General features: G+C 39.5%; 1 protein-coding gene and 1 long non-coding RNA gene across 4 annotated transcripts in view; one reads left to right on the forward strand and one right to left on the reverse strand.

Moving 5' to 3' along the window:
* The window catches only part of NSUN7 (NOP2/Sun RNA methyltransferase family member 7), a 53,847-nt gene extending 41,190 nt beyond the window's left edge, over positions 1 to 12,657 (reverse strand). Inside the window, exons 1-4 of one of the 2 annotated variants that reach the window (XM_058722771.1) lie at positions 12,488 to 12,656; positions 11,603 to 12,007; positions 1,368 to 1,426; positions 629 to 759 (exon numbers count right to left, since the gene is read on the reverse strand). In XM_058722771.1, coding sequence (XP_058578754.1) covers positions 629 to 759; positions 1,368 to 1,426; positions 11,603 to 11,915 — 503 coding nt within the window. In that variant the 5' untranslated portion in view covers positions 11,916 to 12,007; positions 12,488 to 12,656. Of the gene's footprint in view, positions 1 to 628; positions 760 to 1,367; positions 1,427 to 11,602; positions 12,008 to 12,487 lie in introns of both variants that reach the window. The other variant, XM_058722772.1, reaches the window with a different exon arrangement.
* Positions 12,658 to 12,703: 46 nt separating this feature from the next.
* LOC131507668 (uncharacterized) overlaps positions 12,704 to 18,526 on the forward strand; it is a 34,964-nt gene continuing 29,141 nt past the window's right edge. For both annotated transcript variants that reach the window (XR_009259620.1, XR_009259619.1), the window contains exons 1-2: positions 12,704 to 12,893; positions 14,325 to 14,412. This is a non-coding gene — a long non-coding RNA (uncharacterized LOC131507668). The remainder of the gene's footprint in view (positions 12,894 to 14,324; positions 14,413 to 18,526) is intronic.

Here is an 18,526-nt window from a genome sequence, read left to right on the forward strand (position 1 = left end):
CAACAACACGATAACAAAAGCCCTAACCACAGTAGCACTTAACATTTATTGACCGTCTACCATGTGTCTGGCTCTAAGCTAAGCATTTTGCATGCATTTGTTTAATTAATTTTCCGAACGACCTTTTTAGGTAGGTACTATTATTATCCCCATGGTAGGTTTCTGCCAATATTTAGTCTAAAAAGAAAACAAATTTAAATTTAAAACATGTTTGTTTTTCTTAACTATGTTGAAGCTTTTTTTTTTTTTAATTTGCCCAAGTAGTGGAATTTTCTCATTTGATACACGTTAGATTTTTTTGAAAGAGCTGTAAACAAAGGTAAGTAAATAAATAATAGGTGTTTCAAATGAAGTTTAATTTATGTATGTGCTAAAACATTACTAGGAATTTTTCATGATTTTCCAAATACTTACAAGTTGGATCTTACAGTTCAAGCTTTCAAAAACAACTTGATTTTAAACAGAATGTTTAACCTGTTCAAGGCTGTTTGTAAAGGAACTCAAGATACATGAACTTTTATATATTTTCTCCATAAATTTCTGAAACTTATCTACACATCATACCGTATACCAATGAAAATACTAATAATTATTTCATAGAAAACATCCTTTGCACTTTTACGATTACCTGTTAAGAAGGTTCTCTACTTCTTGAACTTCTGCTATGGGTTCTTCATTATCAGAAAGGAAACGAGCTTCAAATTTTCTATCTTGAAAATCATACAGCATCACAATAATAAGACTGCTCAAATGATCTGGCTACCAGGGGGAAACACACATAAAGAAAAGTATACAAACAACATCTATAGTGATATTTTCCATTCCACCATGTTTTCATGAGAGAACAGAAATATGACTATTTTTACATAGCCTGGTTGTATTGGTAGAGAACTTGCAAATAGAAAAAAAAAACAATAAAAAAATAAACCATTTTAAAGAGACAATATTTGGTATGTTCATCACAATGAAAGGACTATGATCAGTATTAGAAGTAGGAGAGAGTGGGGCGCCTGGGTGGTTCAGTCGGTTAAACGTCTGACTTCAGCTCAGGTCACGATCTCATGGTCTGTGAGTTCGAGCCCCGCGTCAGGCTCTGGGCTGATGGCTCAGAGCCTGGAGCCTGGAGCCTGCTTCCGATTCTGTGTCTCCCTCTCTCTCTGCCCCTCCCCCGTTCATGCTATGTCTCTCTCTGTCTCAAAAATAAATAAACGTTAAAAAATTAAAAAAAAAAAAGTAGGAGAGAGTTCAGGATGTGTTCTGAAGGTCTCAGCAATAAGCAAACTAGTTGGATTTAAATCTAAAGGCTTTTTAATACTTTCTAAATAACAATCATGAGACAGCTAATTATATAAAAGTTGTCTACTTACTATTGTGGTACTTGGGAAGATACAGCTGTCTATTAATATAGCTTCCAAAATATCTTGAACTGCAAGACAAGGAAAATGTCTGTTATTGAGAATACCAAAACTGAAAATGAAAACTTTGGAATCAAAATACACTTTAGGGGCACCTGGGTGGCTTGGTCGGTGAAGCATCTGACTCTTGATTTTGGTTCAGGTCATGATCTCACAGTTTGTGAGATCAAGCCCCACGTCTGACAGCACAGAGCCTGCTTGGGATTCTCTCTCTTCCTCTCTCTCCACCCCTCCCTCACTCACGTGCATGCACATGCATGCAGGCGCTCTCTCCCTCAAAATAAATAAACATTAAAAAAATACACTTTATACAGTGTCACCAACTACTTTTACTTTCATAATTAAAATATATCTCAATTCTTGACAAAGACCCAAATTATAATGACATGATGAATATTTGTCGTATTTATGAATCCAGGACCCTTAGGACCCAGGCGTCACGTGATATCCTAGTCAAAGGAGCATTATCTGAATACCTAAAGTAGTAATAAAGGAATTCCAACCTTTAATTTACGTCTTTTGAGAAACATTTAAGAGGATCTATTTTAAATATTGCATCCTTTTTATATGTTGCTGGATTCAATTTGCTAAAATTTTATTTAGTTTTATTCTATGTTTATGTTTATGAGGGATATTGGTCTATCATTTCTTTTCTTATAATGTCCTTGTCAATGTTGGTACCCAGGTTATGTTGGCCTTGTAAAGCAGGTGGGAAGTGTTCCCTCTTCCTCTTTCAAAGAGTTTGTGTTAGATCGGTCTTATTTCTTACTGAAATATTTGGTAGGACTCACTAGGGAAGACACTGATGACATTTAATCTAAGACCCAAATGACAAAGAGTTAGCCATGGAAAGATCTGGGAGAAGAGACATTCAGGCTGAGAGATAACCGCAAAGGTACTAAAGGGAAACAAGTAGACATATTGAAAAACCTCCAGTGTGCATGAGCGTTCCTTTTGTTAAGACTACTTAAAACTATATATGGACCATGTAACAATTTTTCTCTAAATTTTTAATGTTTATTTACTTTTGAGAGAGAGAGAGGCAGAGCGTGTGCAGGGGAGGGGCAGAGAGGGAGACACAGAATCGAAAGCAGGCCCCAGGCTCCAAGCTGTCAGCACAGAGCCCAACGCGGGGCTCAAACTCACAAACCGTGAGTTCATGACCTGAACCAAAGTCGAACGCTCATCCGACTGAGCCACCCAGGTGCCCCATAAATGTTTTAATCAGTTGAGCAGAAAGCTAGGCTAGCTAGCTTCAATTCATTCAACATTCATGGAAAACCTACTATATAGGCACACTACACTTTTGAATTTCAGTTTTTATTTGGGGGATGGGAAAACTAAAAAAGAAGTGACTAATGGGAGCATAGACTCTAATTTTCATAGGAAATCCTTTGGGAGTCCTAATCCATATTTGAGCCACCAATTATGGCTGTATTATACAAGGCAATATCCCCATTTTACTTATAAGGAAAATAAGGTTTCATTTGCACCCTAAAGTACTAGCAAACCAGTTCCTAACCACTTCAGAGATTCTCAGCACGGGTCCACATTTTTGTCACAGAAAATCTGGTCATCATAAGAATAAAGGGGTTCTGGGGCACCTGGGTGGTGCAGTCGGTTAAGCGTCCGACTTCAGCCAGGTCACGATCTCGCGGTCCGTGAGTTCGAGCCCCGCGTCAGGCTCTGGGCTGATGGCTCGGAGCCTGGAGCCTGTTTCCGATTCTGTGTCTCCCTCTCTCTCTGCCCCTCCCCCATTCATGCTCTGTCTCTCTCTGTCCCAAAAATAAATTAAAAAAAAAAAAAAAAAAAAAGTTGAAAAAAAAAATTAAAAAAAAAAAAAAAAGAATAAAGGGGTTCTGACACTACAGACCTCAACAGGCTATAGAATTTTGAGCAATGGAGACGCTTAGCTCCTAAGAAATAGGAGAGGCAGAATGTAAAAAATAATGATGATTTTGCCAACATTGCATTTATCCTTTGGGGGGGGTCTTGTCAAAACTGATAACATCATTGGGCTGCCTTTGATATGGTGCAGAATGCATTACTTTTGTATATCTACAATTTACGTAACATTCTCATATAGTAATATCAACGTTAGTGGTAACTGTATATTTTAGATAGTGCTTTCTATGTGCTACACCTTGCTCTAAGTGCTCCATTTGGTATTCAATTAACTCTCATAACAACCCTATGAATTAGGTGTCATCATTATCCCTGTTTTATAGATTAAGAAATGAGACAAAGAATGGGTAAGTAGGATGTCACAGTCACACAGCAAGTAGCAAATCAGGGATTCAAACCCAGGGATTTGGTCCCAGTCTGGCACCAAAGTGCATGCTCGTTACCAAAACATTAGCCTGCCTTTCTTCATCTTCCTCTTATAACAAACCAGAATGGCTATACAAAACACATTGTTAATGACTAATTTGAGTTACCAGGATTTACTTGAAGACTGTAAACCTTGCCTATCCTATCTAGTTCAGCACACTAACTTGAACTATTCCTTGTCCCCCACTAATTAAAGCCTATTCTCTTCAGTCTGTTGAAGAGAACTCTTAACCTCCATTCTTCATGTTTTCAATAAGGAAGGGCCTTCCCTAGGGAAAGATTTTCTGCCATGTGTCAGCAGGAAGTGCAATAGAAAGGTCTACACTTCTTCAGCTGTGTCATAGATTAGATGAGAAGTCTCTAACTCAATAGTAAAGGATTTGCAAGCCACTTGGCTAGAGATCTAAAACTATGTCCCCAAACATCTATATTTTTTTCCTCTCTCAGTGGGACCAAATTCAAGTGTAAAGGAGGAGTGCTATTTATTAGACCCCCAAAATCCACAGAGCCCATCTTGTCACTCTTCCCATTCTGGAAGAAAGGTGTAAGATGTCCCTTCTTTTGACTCTCCTCTAGGTTCTTCCTCTCTATTTTTATTATGTTTTCATAGAGTTTCCTTCATGTGAGAGGCCTCTAGAATCTTCACTTCAAGCATGTCAAGGCCTTGGGGCCCCTGAGTGGCTCAGTCAGTTAAGTGTCAGACTCTTGATTTCAGCTCAGGTCATGATCTCACGGTTTGTGAGTTTGAGCCCCGCGTTGGGCTCTGTGCTGACAGCTTGCAGCCTGGGGCCTGCTCTCTCTCTCTCTCTCTCTCTCTCTCTCTCTCTCTCTCTCTCTGCCTCTCCCCTGCTCATGCTCTGTCTCTCTAAAAATAAAAAAAATAAAAGAATATCAAGGCCCTCCTATAATTATACAATATAGATAGATGCTGTTTATGTGTGTGTAGAATGAGGGAAACAATAAAATTATTTAAATCTTTTTTTGGCAAAACTAGTAAGACTAGCCACTAACATTTTGGAAGAATATTTCAGAGAAGTAAATGCCAGGGAAAGGAAGCTGGCATCACCAAATACAAACTCATTATGTAATGAAAATAAAATATATATGGAAGACTCACAGCTAATATCAACCTCAATGGGGAAAAACTGAGAGCTTTCCCTCTATGGTCAGGAACAAGACAGGGATGTCCACCCTCACCGTTGTTATTTAACATAGTACTAGAAGTCCTACCCTCAGCAATCAGAGAACAAAAAGAAATAAAAGGCATCCAAATTGGTAAGGAAGTAGTCAAACTTTCACTATTTGGAGATGACCTGACATTCTATGTAGAAAACCCAAAAGACTCCACCAAAATATTGCTAGAACTTATACGTGAATTCAGCAAAGTTGCAGGATATAAAATCAATGTACAGAAATCTGTTGCATTTCTATACGCCAATAATGAAGCAGCAGAAAGAGAAATCAATGAATTGATCCCATTCATAATTGCATCAGAAACCATAAGATACCTAGGAATAAACCTAACCAAAGAGGTAAAAGATCTGTACTTTGTACACTATATAGAATATTTATGAAAGAAATTGAAAATGACACAAAGAAATGGAAAAACATTCCATGCTCATGGATTGGAAGAACAAATATTGTTAAAAAGCCTATAACTACCCAAAGCAATCTACACATTTAATGCAATCCCTATCAAAATAGCACCAGCAGTTTTCACAGAGCTAGAACAAAAAAATCCCAAAATTTGTTGGGAACCCCAAAAGACCCTGAATAGCAAAGCAATCTGAAAAAGCAAAGCAAAGCTGGAGGCAGCACAATTCTAGACTTCAAGCTATATGACAAAGTCACAAGACAGGAGTCATTAAAACAGTAAGGTACTGGCACAAAAACAGGTACATAGATCAGTGGAACAGAATAGAAAACCCAGAAATGGACTCACAACTATATGGTCAACTAATCTTTGACAAAGCAGGAAAGAATATCCAATGGAAAAAAATCTCTTCAGTAAATGGCGTTGGGAAAACTGGACAGCAACATGCAAAAGAAACCAGGCCACTTTCTCTACCATACACAAAAATAAATTCAAAATGGATGAAACACCTAAATGTGAGACGTGAAACCATCAAAATCCTAGAGAATACAGGCAATAACCTCATTGACCTCAGCCTTAGTAGCTTCTTATTAGATATATCGCTGGAAGCAAGGGAAACAAAAGCAAAAACAAACTTTGGTACTTCATCAAGATAAAAAAGCTTCTGCACAGCAAAGGAAACAATCAACAAAACTAAAAGGCAGCCTATGGAATGGGAGAAGATATCGACAAATGACATATCTGATAAAGGATTAGTACGCAAAATCTATAAAGAATTTATCAAGCTCAACACCTCAAAAATAAATACTCCAGTTAAGAAATGGGCAGAAGATATGAATAGACATTTTTTCCAAGGAAGACATCCAGATGGCTACCAGACACACGAAAAGATGTTTGACATCACTCAACATCAGGGAATTACAAATCAAAGCCATGATGAGATACCACCTCACACCTGTCAAAATGGCTAAAATTAACAACACAGGAAACAACAGATGTTGGCAAGGATGCGGACAAAGGGGAACCCTCCTGCACTGCTGGTGCTAATGCAAACTGGTGCAGCTACTCTGGAGAACAGTATGGAGGTTCCTTAGAAAGTTAAAAATAGAGCTACCCTAGGATCCAGCAATTGTACTACTAGGTATTTACCCAAAGAATACAAGAATACAGATTTTAAGGGGTACATGTACCCTCATGTTTATAGCAGCATTATCAAAATAGCCAAACTATGGAAAGAATCCAAATGTCCATTGACTGATGAATGGATAAAGAAGAAGTGATATATATATATTTGTGTGTGTGTATACATATATATATATATATACATATATATATACATATATATACATATATATATTTGAATATGCAAATAGATGCATATATGCATATACATGTGTATATATGTATATGCAATGGAATATTATTCAGCCATAAAAAAGAATTAAATCTTGCCATTTGCAATGACATGAATGGAGCTACAGGGTATTATGCTAAGCAAAATATAAGTCAGTCAGAGAAAGACAAATACCACATGATTTCACTCATATGTGAAATTTAAGAAACAAAACAGATGAACATAGAAAACAAAAAAAAGGAGAGAGAAGCAAACCATAAAACAGATTCTTAACTATAGAGAACAAACTGAGGGTTGCTGGAGGGAAGGTGGGTGAAGGGATGGGCTAAATGGGTTATGGGTATTAAGGTGGGCACTTGTGATGAGCACTAGGTGTTATATGTAAGTGATGAATCACTAAATTCTATACCTGAAACCAACTGTACCATATATGTTAACTAGTTAGAACTTAAATAAAAATTGAAAAGAAAACAACAACAACATGGAACCATAAAAAACTAGGATTAGGGATGGGGTATCTTGTTCTACCACCCTTTCCAATCAGATAAAATACTTCCTCTTTTTAGCCTTCTTCCTGCTTGGTTCCTTACTATATCATTTAATCTCTTCTTGAGTTTCCCTCAATTTTTTTCATTTGCAAAATGAGAATCTTGTGTCTCAAAGAACTGGTGTAGCAAATGATATTTTGTTTTGTCAATTACAAAGAGCTATGTAAATATAAGGTATTATTATTATTTTCATTCAAGAAAATTGCATTTACCTCTTACATGACAACCAGAGCTTAAGAGGTTATTGATCTAGATTATTTTTCTAATGAATCACTATACAATCAAGAATTAACTCAGCATGGGGCACCTGGGTGGCTCAGTTGCTTAAGCTTGATTTCAGCTTAGGTCAGGATCTTATGAGATCTAGCCCTCATCAGGCTCTGAGCTGTCAGCACGGAGCCTGCTTGGGATTCGCTCTCCCTCCCTCTCTGCCCCTTCCCTAGTCACGCTCATTCTCTCTCCCTCTCTCTCTCAAAATAAATAAATAAACTTTAAAAAAATCAACTAAGCAGGCCTGGATGGCCAAACCCTGAACACTCCAAAGAAAGGTTTGGCATTCTGGGGAGATAACTTCTATAAACCTTTGGAATAGCTTGCCTGATGACAGTGTCTGTGTTTACACCGGGTGTTGGTGGGCAACATGGTGTCAGCTTGACCTCTGGAAGAGCTAGAGACTAAGGTCAGCCACAAGGTCACTCTTTGTCTACATGACTGACACCAATAAAAACCCTGGACAGCAAGGCTTGGGTGAGCTTTCCTATACTTCAGTACTACATTCGCATACTACAATACTTCATTCCTGTTGTCCTACCGTTGCTAAGAGAATTAAGCATTGTCCACAGACTCCTCTGGGAAAGAACGGTAGAAAACTTGCACCAGGTCTCTCCTGGACTCTGTCCAATGCACTTTTTTCTGGTGTTGACTTTAAGTAACCTTTCACTATAATAAACTATAACTATGAGCATAACGGATGTGATAAGTTCTGTAAGTCCTTCCAGTGAATCACCGACCCTGATGGTGGTCTTGCGTACCCCACCTACAATTACTAATTACCAAAGTCATAATAAAACCATACATTAAGCATTTACTAGGTTTTTCACTAACAGGTTAGAAGATTCTGAAATGGCCAGGCTAATGCCACAGTTAGTTCCTGAGACTGAAAGTTCACCAACTACTATATATACTTAGATTGGAGAACAAATTAAGCCAGGAATAATACCAACAATTTCAGGGACATCTTTTTCTTCAAGTTTTCTGTTTTCTTCATTTGTGGTTCATTAGTTTATTTATTTTTTTTTTTTATTTTTTTTTTTTAAAAAATTTTTTTTTTTCAACGTTTATTTATTTTTGGGACAGAGAGAGACAGAGCATGAACGGGGGAGGGACAGAGAGAGAGGGAGACACAGAATCGGAAACAGGCTCCAGGCTCCGAGCCATCAGCCCAGAGCCCGACGCGGGGCTCGAACTCACGGACCGCGAGATCGTGACCTGGCTGAAGTCGGACGCTTAACCGACTGCACCACCCAGGCGCCCCTGGAAAATGATTTCTTAAGAAATAAACTAATGAGGGGCGCCTGGGTGGCGCAGTCGGTTAAGCGTCCGACTTCAGCCAGGTCACGATCTCGCGGTCCGTGAGTTCGAGCCCCGCGTCGGGCTCTGGGCTGATGGCTCGGAGCCTGGAGCCTGTTTCCGATTCTGTGTCTCCCTCTCTCTCTGTCCCTCCCCCGTTCATGCTCTGTCTCTCTCTGTCCCAAAAATAAATAAAAAACGTTGAAAAAAAATTAAAAAAAAAAAAGAAATCATTTTCCAGAGTTTCTTTTCTTTTTTTTAATATTTAGAATTCTTGAAACATCCAGAGATTCTTTGAAAAAACAAATTAGCTGCTAGTACTCTATTTCTTTGATAGAAATAAAACTTAAAAGGAATCGGCTACTCTTCATTACCTTCTTTAACAGAAAATTGACTTTGGGGCTATTTAGTAAAGCAGGAATCGTGGTTGTCTTCACCTCAAAAAAACATACTGAGCCCTTTAAACCTTCAAAAGGTTAATCAGATATAAATATATTCTCTCCTTTGAAAGAGCTTATACACAAAAGAGTAAACAATAAAACCGAAATACTGAAAACACAGCCAAAGGAGTATACTTAACATTTATATAATGAAGGAATTTTCTGTCATTTTTCCTTCTCCTTATACTTCTACACACACACACACACACACACACACACACACACACCATCTATTCACAACTTTACCAATAAAAGGGATCTTTACCCAAGCTCTCTTTAGTTTATACATTAACATTTTTAGCTTTACTGCCCCTATAAAAAAACTGCAGGGAAGAAATCCTGAGTTTTCTTTTCTGAACCTATAAGGTCCAAGCCAAATATGAGTTTATAAAATATCATGTGAAAGTACTGGTAGAACACTGATTATACAGAAGCTACCAGGGAAATGCACAGAGCCCCCACTATCTTAAAGCAAACTGTCAGGCTCTTAATTATCTTGGAAATTTAATATATTTAGAAATTCTGGTTTGATTTTATTTGAACATTCAGAAATTATTCAGATAATAATTTAAGCAATATATTATTATTTTAAGAAAAAAAAATATTTGTGCCAAGTAAACAACCAAAGCCATCTTAGATTAGAATTAGAATTTAAAAAAACAAACATTTCGAGCAAAGGCAGGTCTGTAAAGGTCTATGACAATACTTTATCATAATGGGATTTTTCTGGGTCATTAAAAAACATAAAATAGTCACAAAGCCCTTTCATAAAACAGAAATAAAGACTGAGAGGAAGAAAAAGATAATCAAGTATACATATCACTATAGCATATGACCATCTAGTCAATGCATTAATTGTATACAAAATAATTTCAGGTTTTTAGTATTGATTCCTAAATCTAAGACTCAATATTCCATTAGGAAAACAAATTGTCTATAATAGAATTTTGGCATTAACATTAAATACCAACTAATTAACATAGATGCCCAGTCTGCCTTTCATTGTTACAAGGAGAAAATGTAAAAATGTTCATTTGGCTCATTATCTAAAGTGCAACATTTTGGTCTCTAAAACTACATTTTTTCAAAGCAGATAGAAGGAATGGATTAAATAATGTGAAAGATTCCACTGGAAAAGAAAAAATGGTTAAAACATTTAAAAAGAAAAAAATCCACAAGCAGGAGAAAACAAAGAAATGGAAATTAAAGAGATGCCTTTTGACATCAAATTTTTCTCTATGTTGACAAATTTCTGGCCTCAGGGTTGAGCTGCCTTGTATCTGCAGACTACCAAAAATATATATTCATGTCTAAGTAATGAACGGGCAACTGGTAAGTGCCTATGTGCAAGAATGTGGAAGGCCCAGTAAGTACCAATACTAAGGAAATGCATGCAAATTAGTGTTGCCCTTTCAAGGTGTCTCTTTAGGAAGCCATATGCTTATCATTTCAGCCATGCTGTTAATACTCCAAATATTTCTGGAACTTCTTTTTGGAACTACATTCACTCATTTTACAAACCAGTATAAACAGTATAGTTTAAAGGGGACAGGCGAGCAATTGATAATGTGGTGTCTGAATCAGAAGATTCTAAACTTATTTTAAAGCTTATTGCTAGTACAAAAACAAAGATCTCCAGACCCTGCCACTGTTTGCTTTCACAGTAACAGTATTTGGTTCTGTCCTAGACTCAGATCCATACACAGAAGTGGATAGTTAACCACCACTGAGCGAATCTGAAACACTGCATCTCAAACCCTGGAGGCAAATTAGAACAGGGAATTCTACAGAAGTTTGGAGGAATAAATGTATAAGCTCTCAAAATTTAGGCTATTGGCTATGAATGGGATCATCTTAATCCGGGTTGATTTGATTTTGATATTCATTTTTAATATATTGTACCTTGGCTTCTTACTCCATCTCTGTTCCTCTCTTACTGGTTTTTGTAATTGTGAAAGTTCATACACTAATATACAAGAGATAAACACAGAAAATGCCAAGAAATAACCCAAGGTGGTGGTGGGGGGTAACTGTACTTGGATCCTTCAGTGGACTCTTATTCTTCCGGTTAATGGAATTGTTTCCTTGTTCAATTTAATGACTGTGTATTACATCCATCTAAGGACAGGCACCCTCCTAGGCACAGGGAATCTGCAGTGAAAAACAGTTCTGGCCTGAAAGAGCTTGTTTTACTGGAACTCTCCAAATTCATTGACATGCATCTGACCAAAGTTACACAAATATGTGAAAATAAAACCTGGTGTGCACCAGAGGGCGGGAAGGGGACTGCGCTCCACAAATTCTCTCATTATTTTATTTTAGTGACGATCGTTGAGACTGGTACTACTCACACTTCAGAGCACTGAAAGCCAGCTCATAGGACGAACGCTGAGAAGATTCATCCTCAGACTCAGGCAAGGACCGCAGGGGTTCATTCCCATACTTTATTAAGACTTTCTCTGGCGACTTTTCGAATCGAATACCCTGAAAAATGTTTGCTGCCATAATGTAAACGGAGTCCGGATAGCCAGTTTTTTCGGGTAAACCACTTGAGTTTTTTTCGCCGGTTGATGTGTCACCTGACAGCACCAGGGAAGCGAGCTGGGAGATCTCCTCCGTATTTTTTTCGTTCGAAAACTCCAGTTCACTCGTGGCACGAAGCATGTTTGCCCCTTGACTGTCGTCGATAACTCAAGATCGAATTACAACTCAGATGTTCCAGGAAATGGTTTTTCCCTGTACCTTAAGTATCGTCTCTGTGAAAATAAAAGGTTATCTCGGTAAATCACTATTCCTGCGGGACCCACTTGGTGGCCCATTTCGTTATGGCCTGAAAGACTAAGAGGTGGCATCTACTGGCGGATCCGAGCGTCCCATGCTTGGGGCCGTACAAGACCTAACCAAACGTCCCCAACACTCAGAGAGAGGGGAGGTGGGAAGGTGTTTCGGGAATCCTCTCCCAAGCGACTTTTCCCTAGGCCCCTTTGGGGGTAGCGCTCCCCACGAGCCGCGTCTGCGGCCCCACGGGCGCCCCCTACCCAGGAGGGCGGATGTTTCCCCGGGCTTCGGGGACTGAGACACGGCAGCCGTTGCGCTTGGGGCACCGAAGGCCGGTGTCTGAACAGAGCCCTCAGGAGCCCGGGACGGCGGGGCGCCGGCGGCGGCCCGGGAAGGCAGTTCTGGGTTAAATGCAGCCTCTCCCACCAATCGTGTTCGGGGTGTGGGGGGCCCCCGACCTCCGGCGCTCGCTTCGCTCCAGTTCCCGAAAGCAGAGCGCGCCTTCTGGCCTCCCCAGGTCACGCTCAGTGGCCCTTCGCGGAAGCGGCGGCGGAGCTGGGTGGAGCGGGGCGCGGGTGGACCCACGGCTCAGGCCGGGCAAGGGTCGGCCTCTCCCACCTCTCGCGGTCGGCCGGCCGGCCGGCCGCGACCCCGTCTCCGTGGCAACCTGGAGCGTGGCCTGACGCCGCCGAGGGCCGTTCCCGCGGGACTTGGCCGGGTCCGCCTCTCACCCGGCCAGTTTGCTCTTCCTCCAGAGTTCCGCGACGCCAGCCCCAGACCCTTTGCGCAGTTGGATCGCTTCGTCCCGAGGGTCCTCGACTTCCCCAAAACCACAAGTGGCCCCCTCTTTCCCGACACTTCCAGGTCGGTCTTCTTGAAAGCAAGAATTCTGTGTCGCTGACAGCACCCGCCTTGGCGCGTTGGGCAGAGGCGCAGGAAATATTAAAACAAATGAGTGTAGAGCTACTGAAGAAAAGGGGGGAAAAGACGAGCCTACTTTATTTTCATACTTTTTAGAACAATGGATATCACATTAGACGGACTCTTCCAGGGCAAGTTGGGTAAAGGTATTTGCCAACTTAAAACCGCATCCCTCCTTTCCAGGAGTTGCTTGCAAAGAAACTTTGCTGAAGTGGACCTACAAACGATCAAATTTGTCCCACCCTCCAGATTCTAGCATGGAACTGGGAACAAATATAAGCCTCCCCAGAGGGTTTTAATATGGCTACTTTAATTTTTGAGTCCACCTGGTGAACTCCTACTCAATCTTTGAAACTCAGTGCAAGCATTGCCTCTATAAATCCTTCCTGATTGTATTAGGATATAAATTTAACCCCTGTGATAGAGATGCAAACTAACCATTGGCCTCAACGGAACCAGTTTATTTCTCACATAAAGTCCTGTTGGCACAGCGGCTCTCCTCCACAAAGTTGTCAGAGCCCACACTCCTATTTTAGGCTCCATGGAAGGGCTTTGCTCTTCTCAACTTAGTCCAGTGTGGCTTACCACCCTGGCATACCATAGCAGTGGTTGGGGGAACTAAGAGGAAAGGGAGGGTGTGCCCATTCCTTTCAAGGACATAACCTGAAAAGTACTTTTCAGTCACTTTTGCTCACATTCCATTGGCCAGAACTTAGTCACATGGTATACCTAGCAGCAAAGGGGGTTTGCATTTGTGTTCAACTAGAAATCAAGGGAACCGTTGCTATGGAAGAAGAATGGATACTGGGGAACAATTAGTCTCTGCTATAAGCCTCTATCTCTGACCCCTTCATCTGCTAGTCGTCTCATTTCCATTATTCCCAGAATGTCAAGTAACAAATATATATTAAGTTATTACCATGTATCTGGCATTATGTTTGGCCCTGGAAGTAAAAATGAATGTGTGGAAATGATCAGGGACCTTAACCCTCAAGAAATTAATGAATAGATGTACTTGAGCACACTTCAATTTTTATTGTAAATATTTGTGAACATACTGTATTCCCCCTCCTTCTGTCATTTCGCTACCACATAGCCCATAAAACTCACACTCTTAAATAGTTTTATTATCTCTTTTTATTTTTATTATATGTAATACCATTTTATGCCCAGATACTAGCAAAATATCACTGTCTTTCACATGCACAGAAGATTACAAATATGAAGATGCCTTAGGGGTCATGATACATTTTACCATGCATCACACAGTACACAGTAAAATTTGCTGAAAATGTGAGATGATAGCTAGCTATAAACTTTGAAATACTATTGTCTTTTAAAATATAATTTCAGGAACTTATTTTTCCATGATAGGTCAATGTAAGTGACAGTTTGCTGTACTGAAAACAAGATTTAATGAGAGTCTCCATCCCCAAAGTAAAGCTTAAGCCAACAGTTGTGGGTGAGTGAATTCATGGTTACTATTTACTCTAATCATGTGTATAATCCTTCTTACCTCTCACATCTGGTTAATGGTCTCATTGTGGACTTAAATCTCAGGGAGGACAGTACAAAAGTCACCATAGAGATAGGTGTGTGGATCAACTGCTGTGAAAACAAGGCAGTAAAAAATGTGGTCTTTGTTTAAGTTGCTCTCTGTAATATGATCAGAACATCAAATCAGAGATGGTGTAGAAAATTAAAAGTTAGTTACCTGGAGCTTTCTACTAAAAGAACTTAAAGGACTGATTTTCTTTCCCCAGGGGGTAGAGTATTTGAAATATTTGTAAATTAACATTCCTTGCTAGTAGTTAGTAGCTAGCAGCCAGTGTATATTAGCCAAGTAGGTATTCAAAATACATTTTCTCACTTGCTTCAAGTTAATATGGACATATAAACTGTGCTCATTTCCATTGAAGCTTACTACAGAAATGAAATTGTGTTTTTAAACATCAGAACTCAATTTATAATTATTGCCACTTAGAAATAATGGTTGATTTTTTTTTAATTTTTTTAATGTTTTTATTTATTTTTGAGACAGAGAGAGACAGAGCATGAATGGGGGAGGGGCAGAGAGAGAGGGAGACACAGAATCGGAAGCAGGCTCAGGCTCTGAGCCATCATCAGCCCAGAGCCCGACGCGGGGCTCGAACTCACGGACCGCGAGATCGTGACCTGAGCTGAAGTCGGACGCTTAACCGACTGAGCCACCCAGGCGCCCCAAGGAAACTCACTCTGATGTGGGTGAACATCATCCTCTGATGCTGGGTGAGGCTTGGTGTGAAGGAATACTTTGCATATCATAGAGGGTAGCATTACTCAAGTGTCCTCTTCCCCGCTCCTTGTGGAAATTTGTCCCAAACAACTTGAAAAGGAAGTGGTAAGATGACAGTGTAAAGATGCCTTTGGAAAAATCAAAATATGATTGCACAAGCCCATCAAAGATTAACCAAAAGAGCCATAACCACTTGCAGAGGAGGGAAAAAAATCTTTCTTAATTTGGAAGCAGCAGACAACCAGGATGGAGCAGAGTCCTGAAGGGTGAGGCAAGTGGAGAGGAATAAAAGTCCAGACCCTAGCAGTTCAGAGACAGAACCATTAGAAACAACATTCTGAAATTTAGAAGCCAAATATGACATAGCACTAAGGAAGAGTTTGAGTTACCTGGAATGCAATGGGGAATGGAGGTTCAGGAGGCTTATCATCCCAGCCCTTGACTGTCTTTTGTGGCCCAGGAGAAAGGAAGGTTATGACAGACAACTGTTATAACAGATTGCACCAACACAGGTTTTCCCAGAGCTGGTCATTCAAGCACCACCTTAGTGGATTATTTTTCCATATCCATATACTACCATTTATACAATTTACTCAATATTTTATTTTATTATTTTTTTTAGAGAGAGAGAACGCATAAGAAGGGGAGAGGAGCAGAGGGAGAGAGAGAGAATCTTAAGCAGGCTCTATGCTCAGTGCGGAGCCCGATGCAGAGCTCGATCCCTTGACCCTGGGATCATGACCTGAGCCGAAATCAAGAGTCAGACGCTCAACCAACTGAGCCACCCAGGTGCCCCTACTCAATATTTTCCTTTAAATCAGGATCACAGTTTTACTTCAATAGAAAATTATAAATGGAAAATCAGTATCATTGCCATAAATGAAAATCATCACAACAAAAATAAAATAATACTATTAAATTCTAGTTAGAAGCTGGGTATCAAGGCTCCAGGCTTAAGGTTGACTGCTCTCGGGGCACCTGGGTGGCTCAGTTGGTTGGGCTCCTGAGTTCAGCTCAGGTCATGATCTCACAGGGAGTTTGAGCCCTGTGTAGGGTTCTGTGCTGACAGCTTGGAGCCTGGAGCCTGGAGCCTGCTTCAGATTCTGTCTCCCTCTCTCTCTGCCTCTCCACGGCTCACACTGTGTCTCTCTCTCAAAAATAAAATAAAAACATAAAAGAAAATTAAAAAAAAAAAAAGGTTGACTTCCCTCAGTTAAAAAGGAAAATGGGCAATGGTAGAGAGGTGTTAAACACCAATACAAAAATGAGACTTTCTCCTCATCAGAAGGATCAAAAGAGCCTTGGAAAAAAGCAGCTTTCTCAGTGTGTATTTGTTATTCAATACTAATTCAGGATATCACTTCAAATCCTCTTCCATACATTTTTATTTAGTTTTTAAAGTTTATTTATTTATTTTGAGAGACAGAGAGAGAGCTGGAGGTACAGAGAAAGAGGGAGAGAGAGAGAATGCCAAACCGGCTCTGCATTGTTAGTGCAGAGCCTGACGTGGGGCTCTAACTCATTAACTACGAGATCACGACCTGAGCCGAAACCAAGAGTCAGACACTCAACCGACTGAGCCACCCAGGTGCCCCATCTTCCATACCTTTAATGGTGCTGCCTCTGCACTTGTGGAAACACTGTGTTAAGAGATTTGAATTCAAGAGTTAGATAGTTGGGAATGCAAACTGGTGCAGCCACTCTGGAACATAGTATGGAGGTTCCTCAAAAAATTAAAAATAAAACTACTCTATGACCCAGCAATTGTACTACTAGGTATTTTTCCAAGGGATACAGGTGTGCAGTTTCGAAGGGGCACATGCACCCCAATGTTTATAGCAGCACTATTAACAATAACCAAAGTATGGAAAGAGCCCAAATGCCCATCAATGGATGAATGGATAAAGAAGATGTGGTATACACACACACACACACACACACACACACATATATATATATATATATATATATATATATATATATATAACAGAGTATTACTCAGCAATCAAAAAGAATGAAATCTTGCCATTTGCAACTACGTGGATGGAACTAGAGGGTATTATGCTAAGCGAAATAAGTCAGTCAGAGACAAATATCATATGATTTCACTCATATGAAGACTTTAAGATACAAAACAGATGAACATAAGGGAAGGGAAGCAAAAATCATATAAAAGCAGAGAGGGGTACAAAACATAAGGGATTCTTAAATATGGAAAACAGGATTGCTGGAGGGGGTATGGGAGGGGGGATAAGCTAAATGGGTAAGGGGCATCAAGGAATCTACTCCTGAAATCATTGTTGCACTATATGTTAACTAACTTGGATGTAAACTAAAAAATGAATAAATTATTTAAAAAAATAAATAAACATGAAAAAAAAGAGTTAGAGAAACAATGCTTCCTCTGAAACAAGAGGGAGAAAATATAAGAAATTCAAAACTGGCAAAAAAGACATTAGAGGGATCTTGTCACAGATGAACTCAGTCCACTTACATGGCACAGTGGTAGTGGGAACTTTGAAACTAGATAGAATCAGAAGATCTGTTTTTTAGTCCTAATGTTGTCATTAGTTGCATAATCCAAGCAAGTCTCTTTGTTTTTTTGTATTTGTTTCTTGATATGTTGAAGTCTATGATTTATTTACTAAGAAAAAAGTAAGTGGAGAAGGATTTGAAGAGACTGAGAAAGTCAATAGGGGAAAGAATTTAAATATCTATTTTAATATTTATTTACCCATGTCTATTTAAAATGTCTATTCAAGGGGCACCTGGGTGGCTCAGTCAGTTAAGAGTCCATCTTTGGCTCAGGTCATGATCTTGCGGTTTGTGAGTTGGAGTCCCACATCGGGCTCTGTGTGGACAGCTCAGAGCCTGGAGCCTGCTTTGGATTCTGTGTTTCCCTCTCTCTGCCTCTCCCCTGCTTGTGCTCCATCTCTCTCTCTCTCTCTCTCTCTCTCTCTCTCAATCTAAGACAAATAAACATTAAAAAAAAAATTTAATATCTATTTGAAAGGTTTTTTTTTTTTGCAAAAGAAGGCAGAAATGGAGGAATAAAAGGACAAAGACATAAGACATACAGAAAAAAAAAAAGAAAAATGGTGAATATAAATCCTACCTAATCTGTAATTGCATTAAATGTAAATGGATTAAATACTCAATTAAAAAGCAGAGGTTAGTAGAATGGATTTAAAAATCCAACTATATCCTGGCTACAAGAGACATATTTTAGATTCAAAGATACAAATAGGTTGAAAGTGAAAAGATAAAAAAATCAAAGCCATGCAAACGAGAACCAAAAGAC

This window comes from Neofelis nebulosa, chromosome 3, assembly GCF_028018385.1.
Source record: "Neofelis nebulosa isolate mNeoNeb1 chromosome 3, mNeoNeb1.pri, whole genome shotgun sequence".
In the NCBI taxonomy this organism is placed as follows: domain Eukaryota; kingdom Metazoa; phylum Chordata; class Mammalia; order Carnivora; family Felidae; genus Neofelis; species Neofelis nebulosa.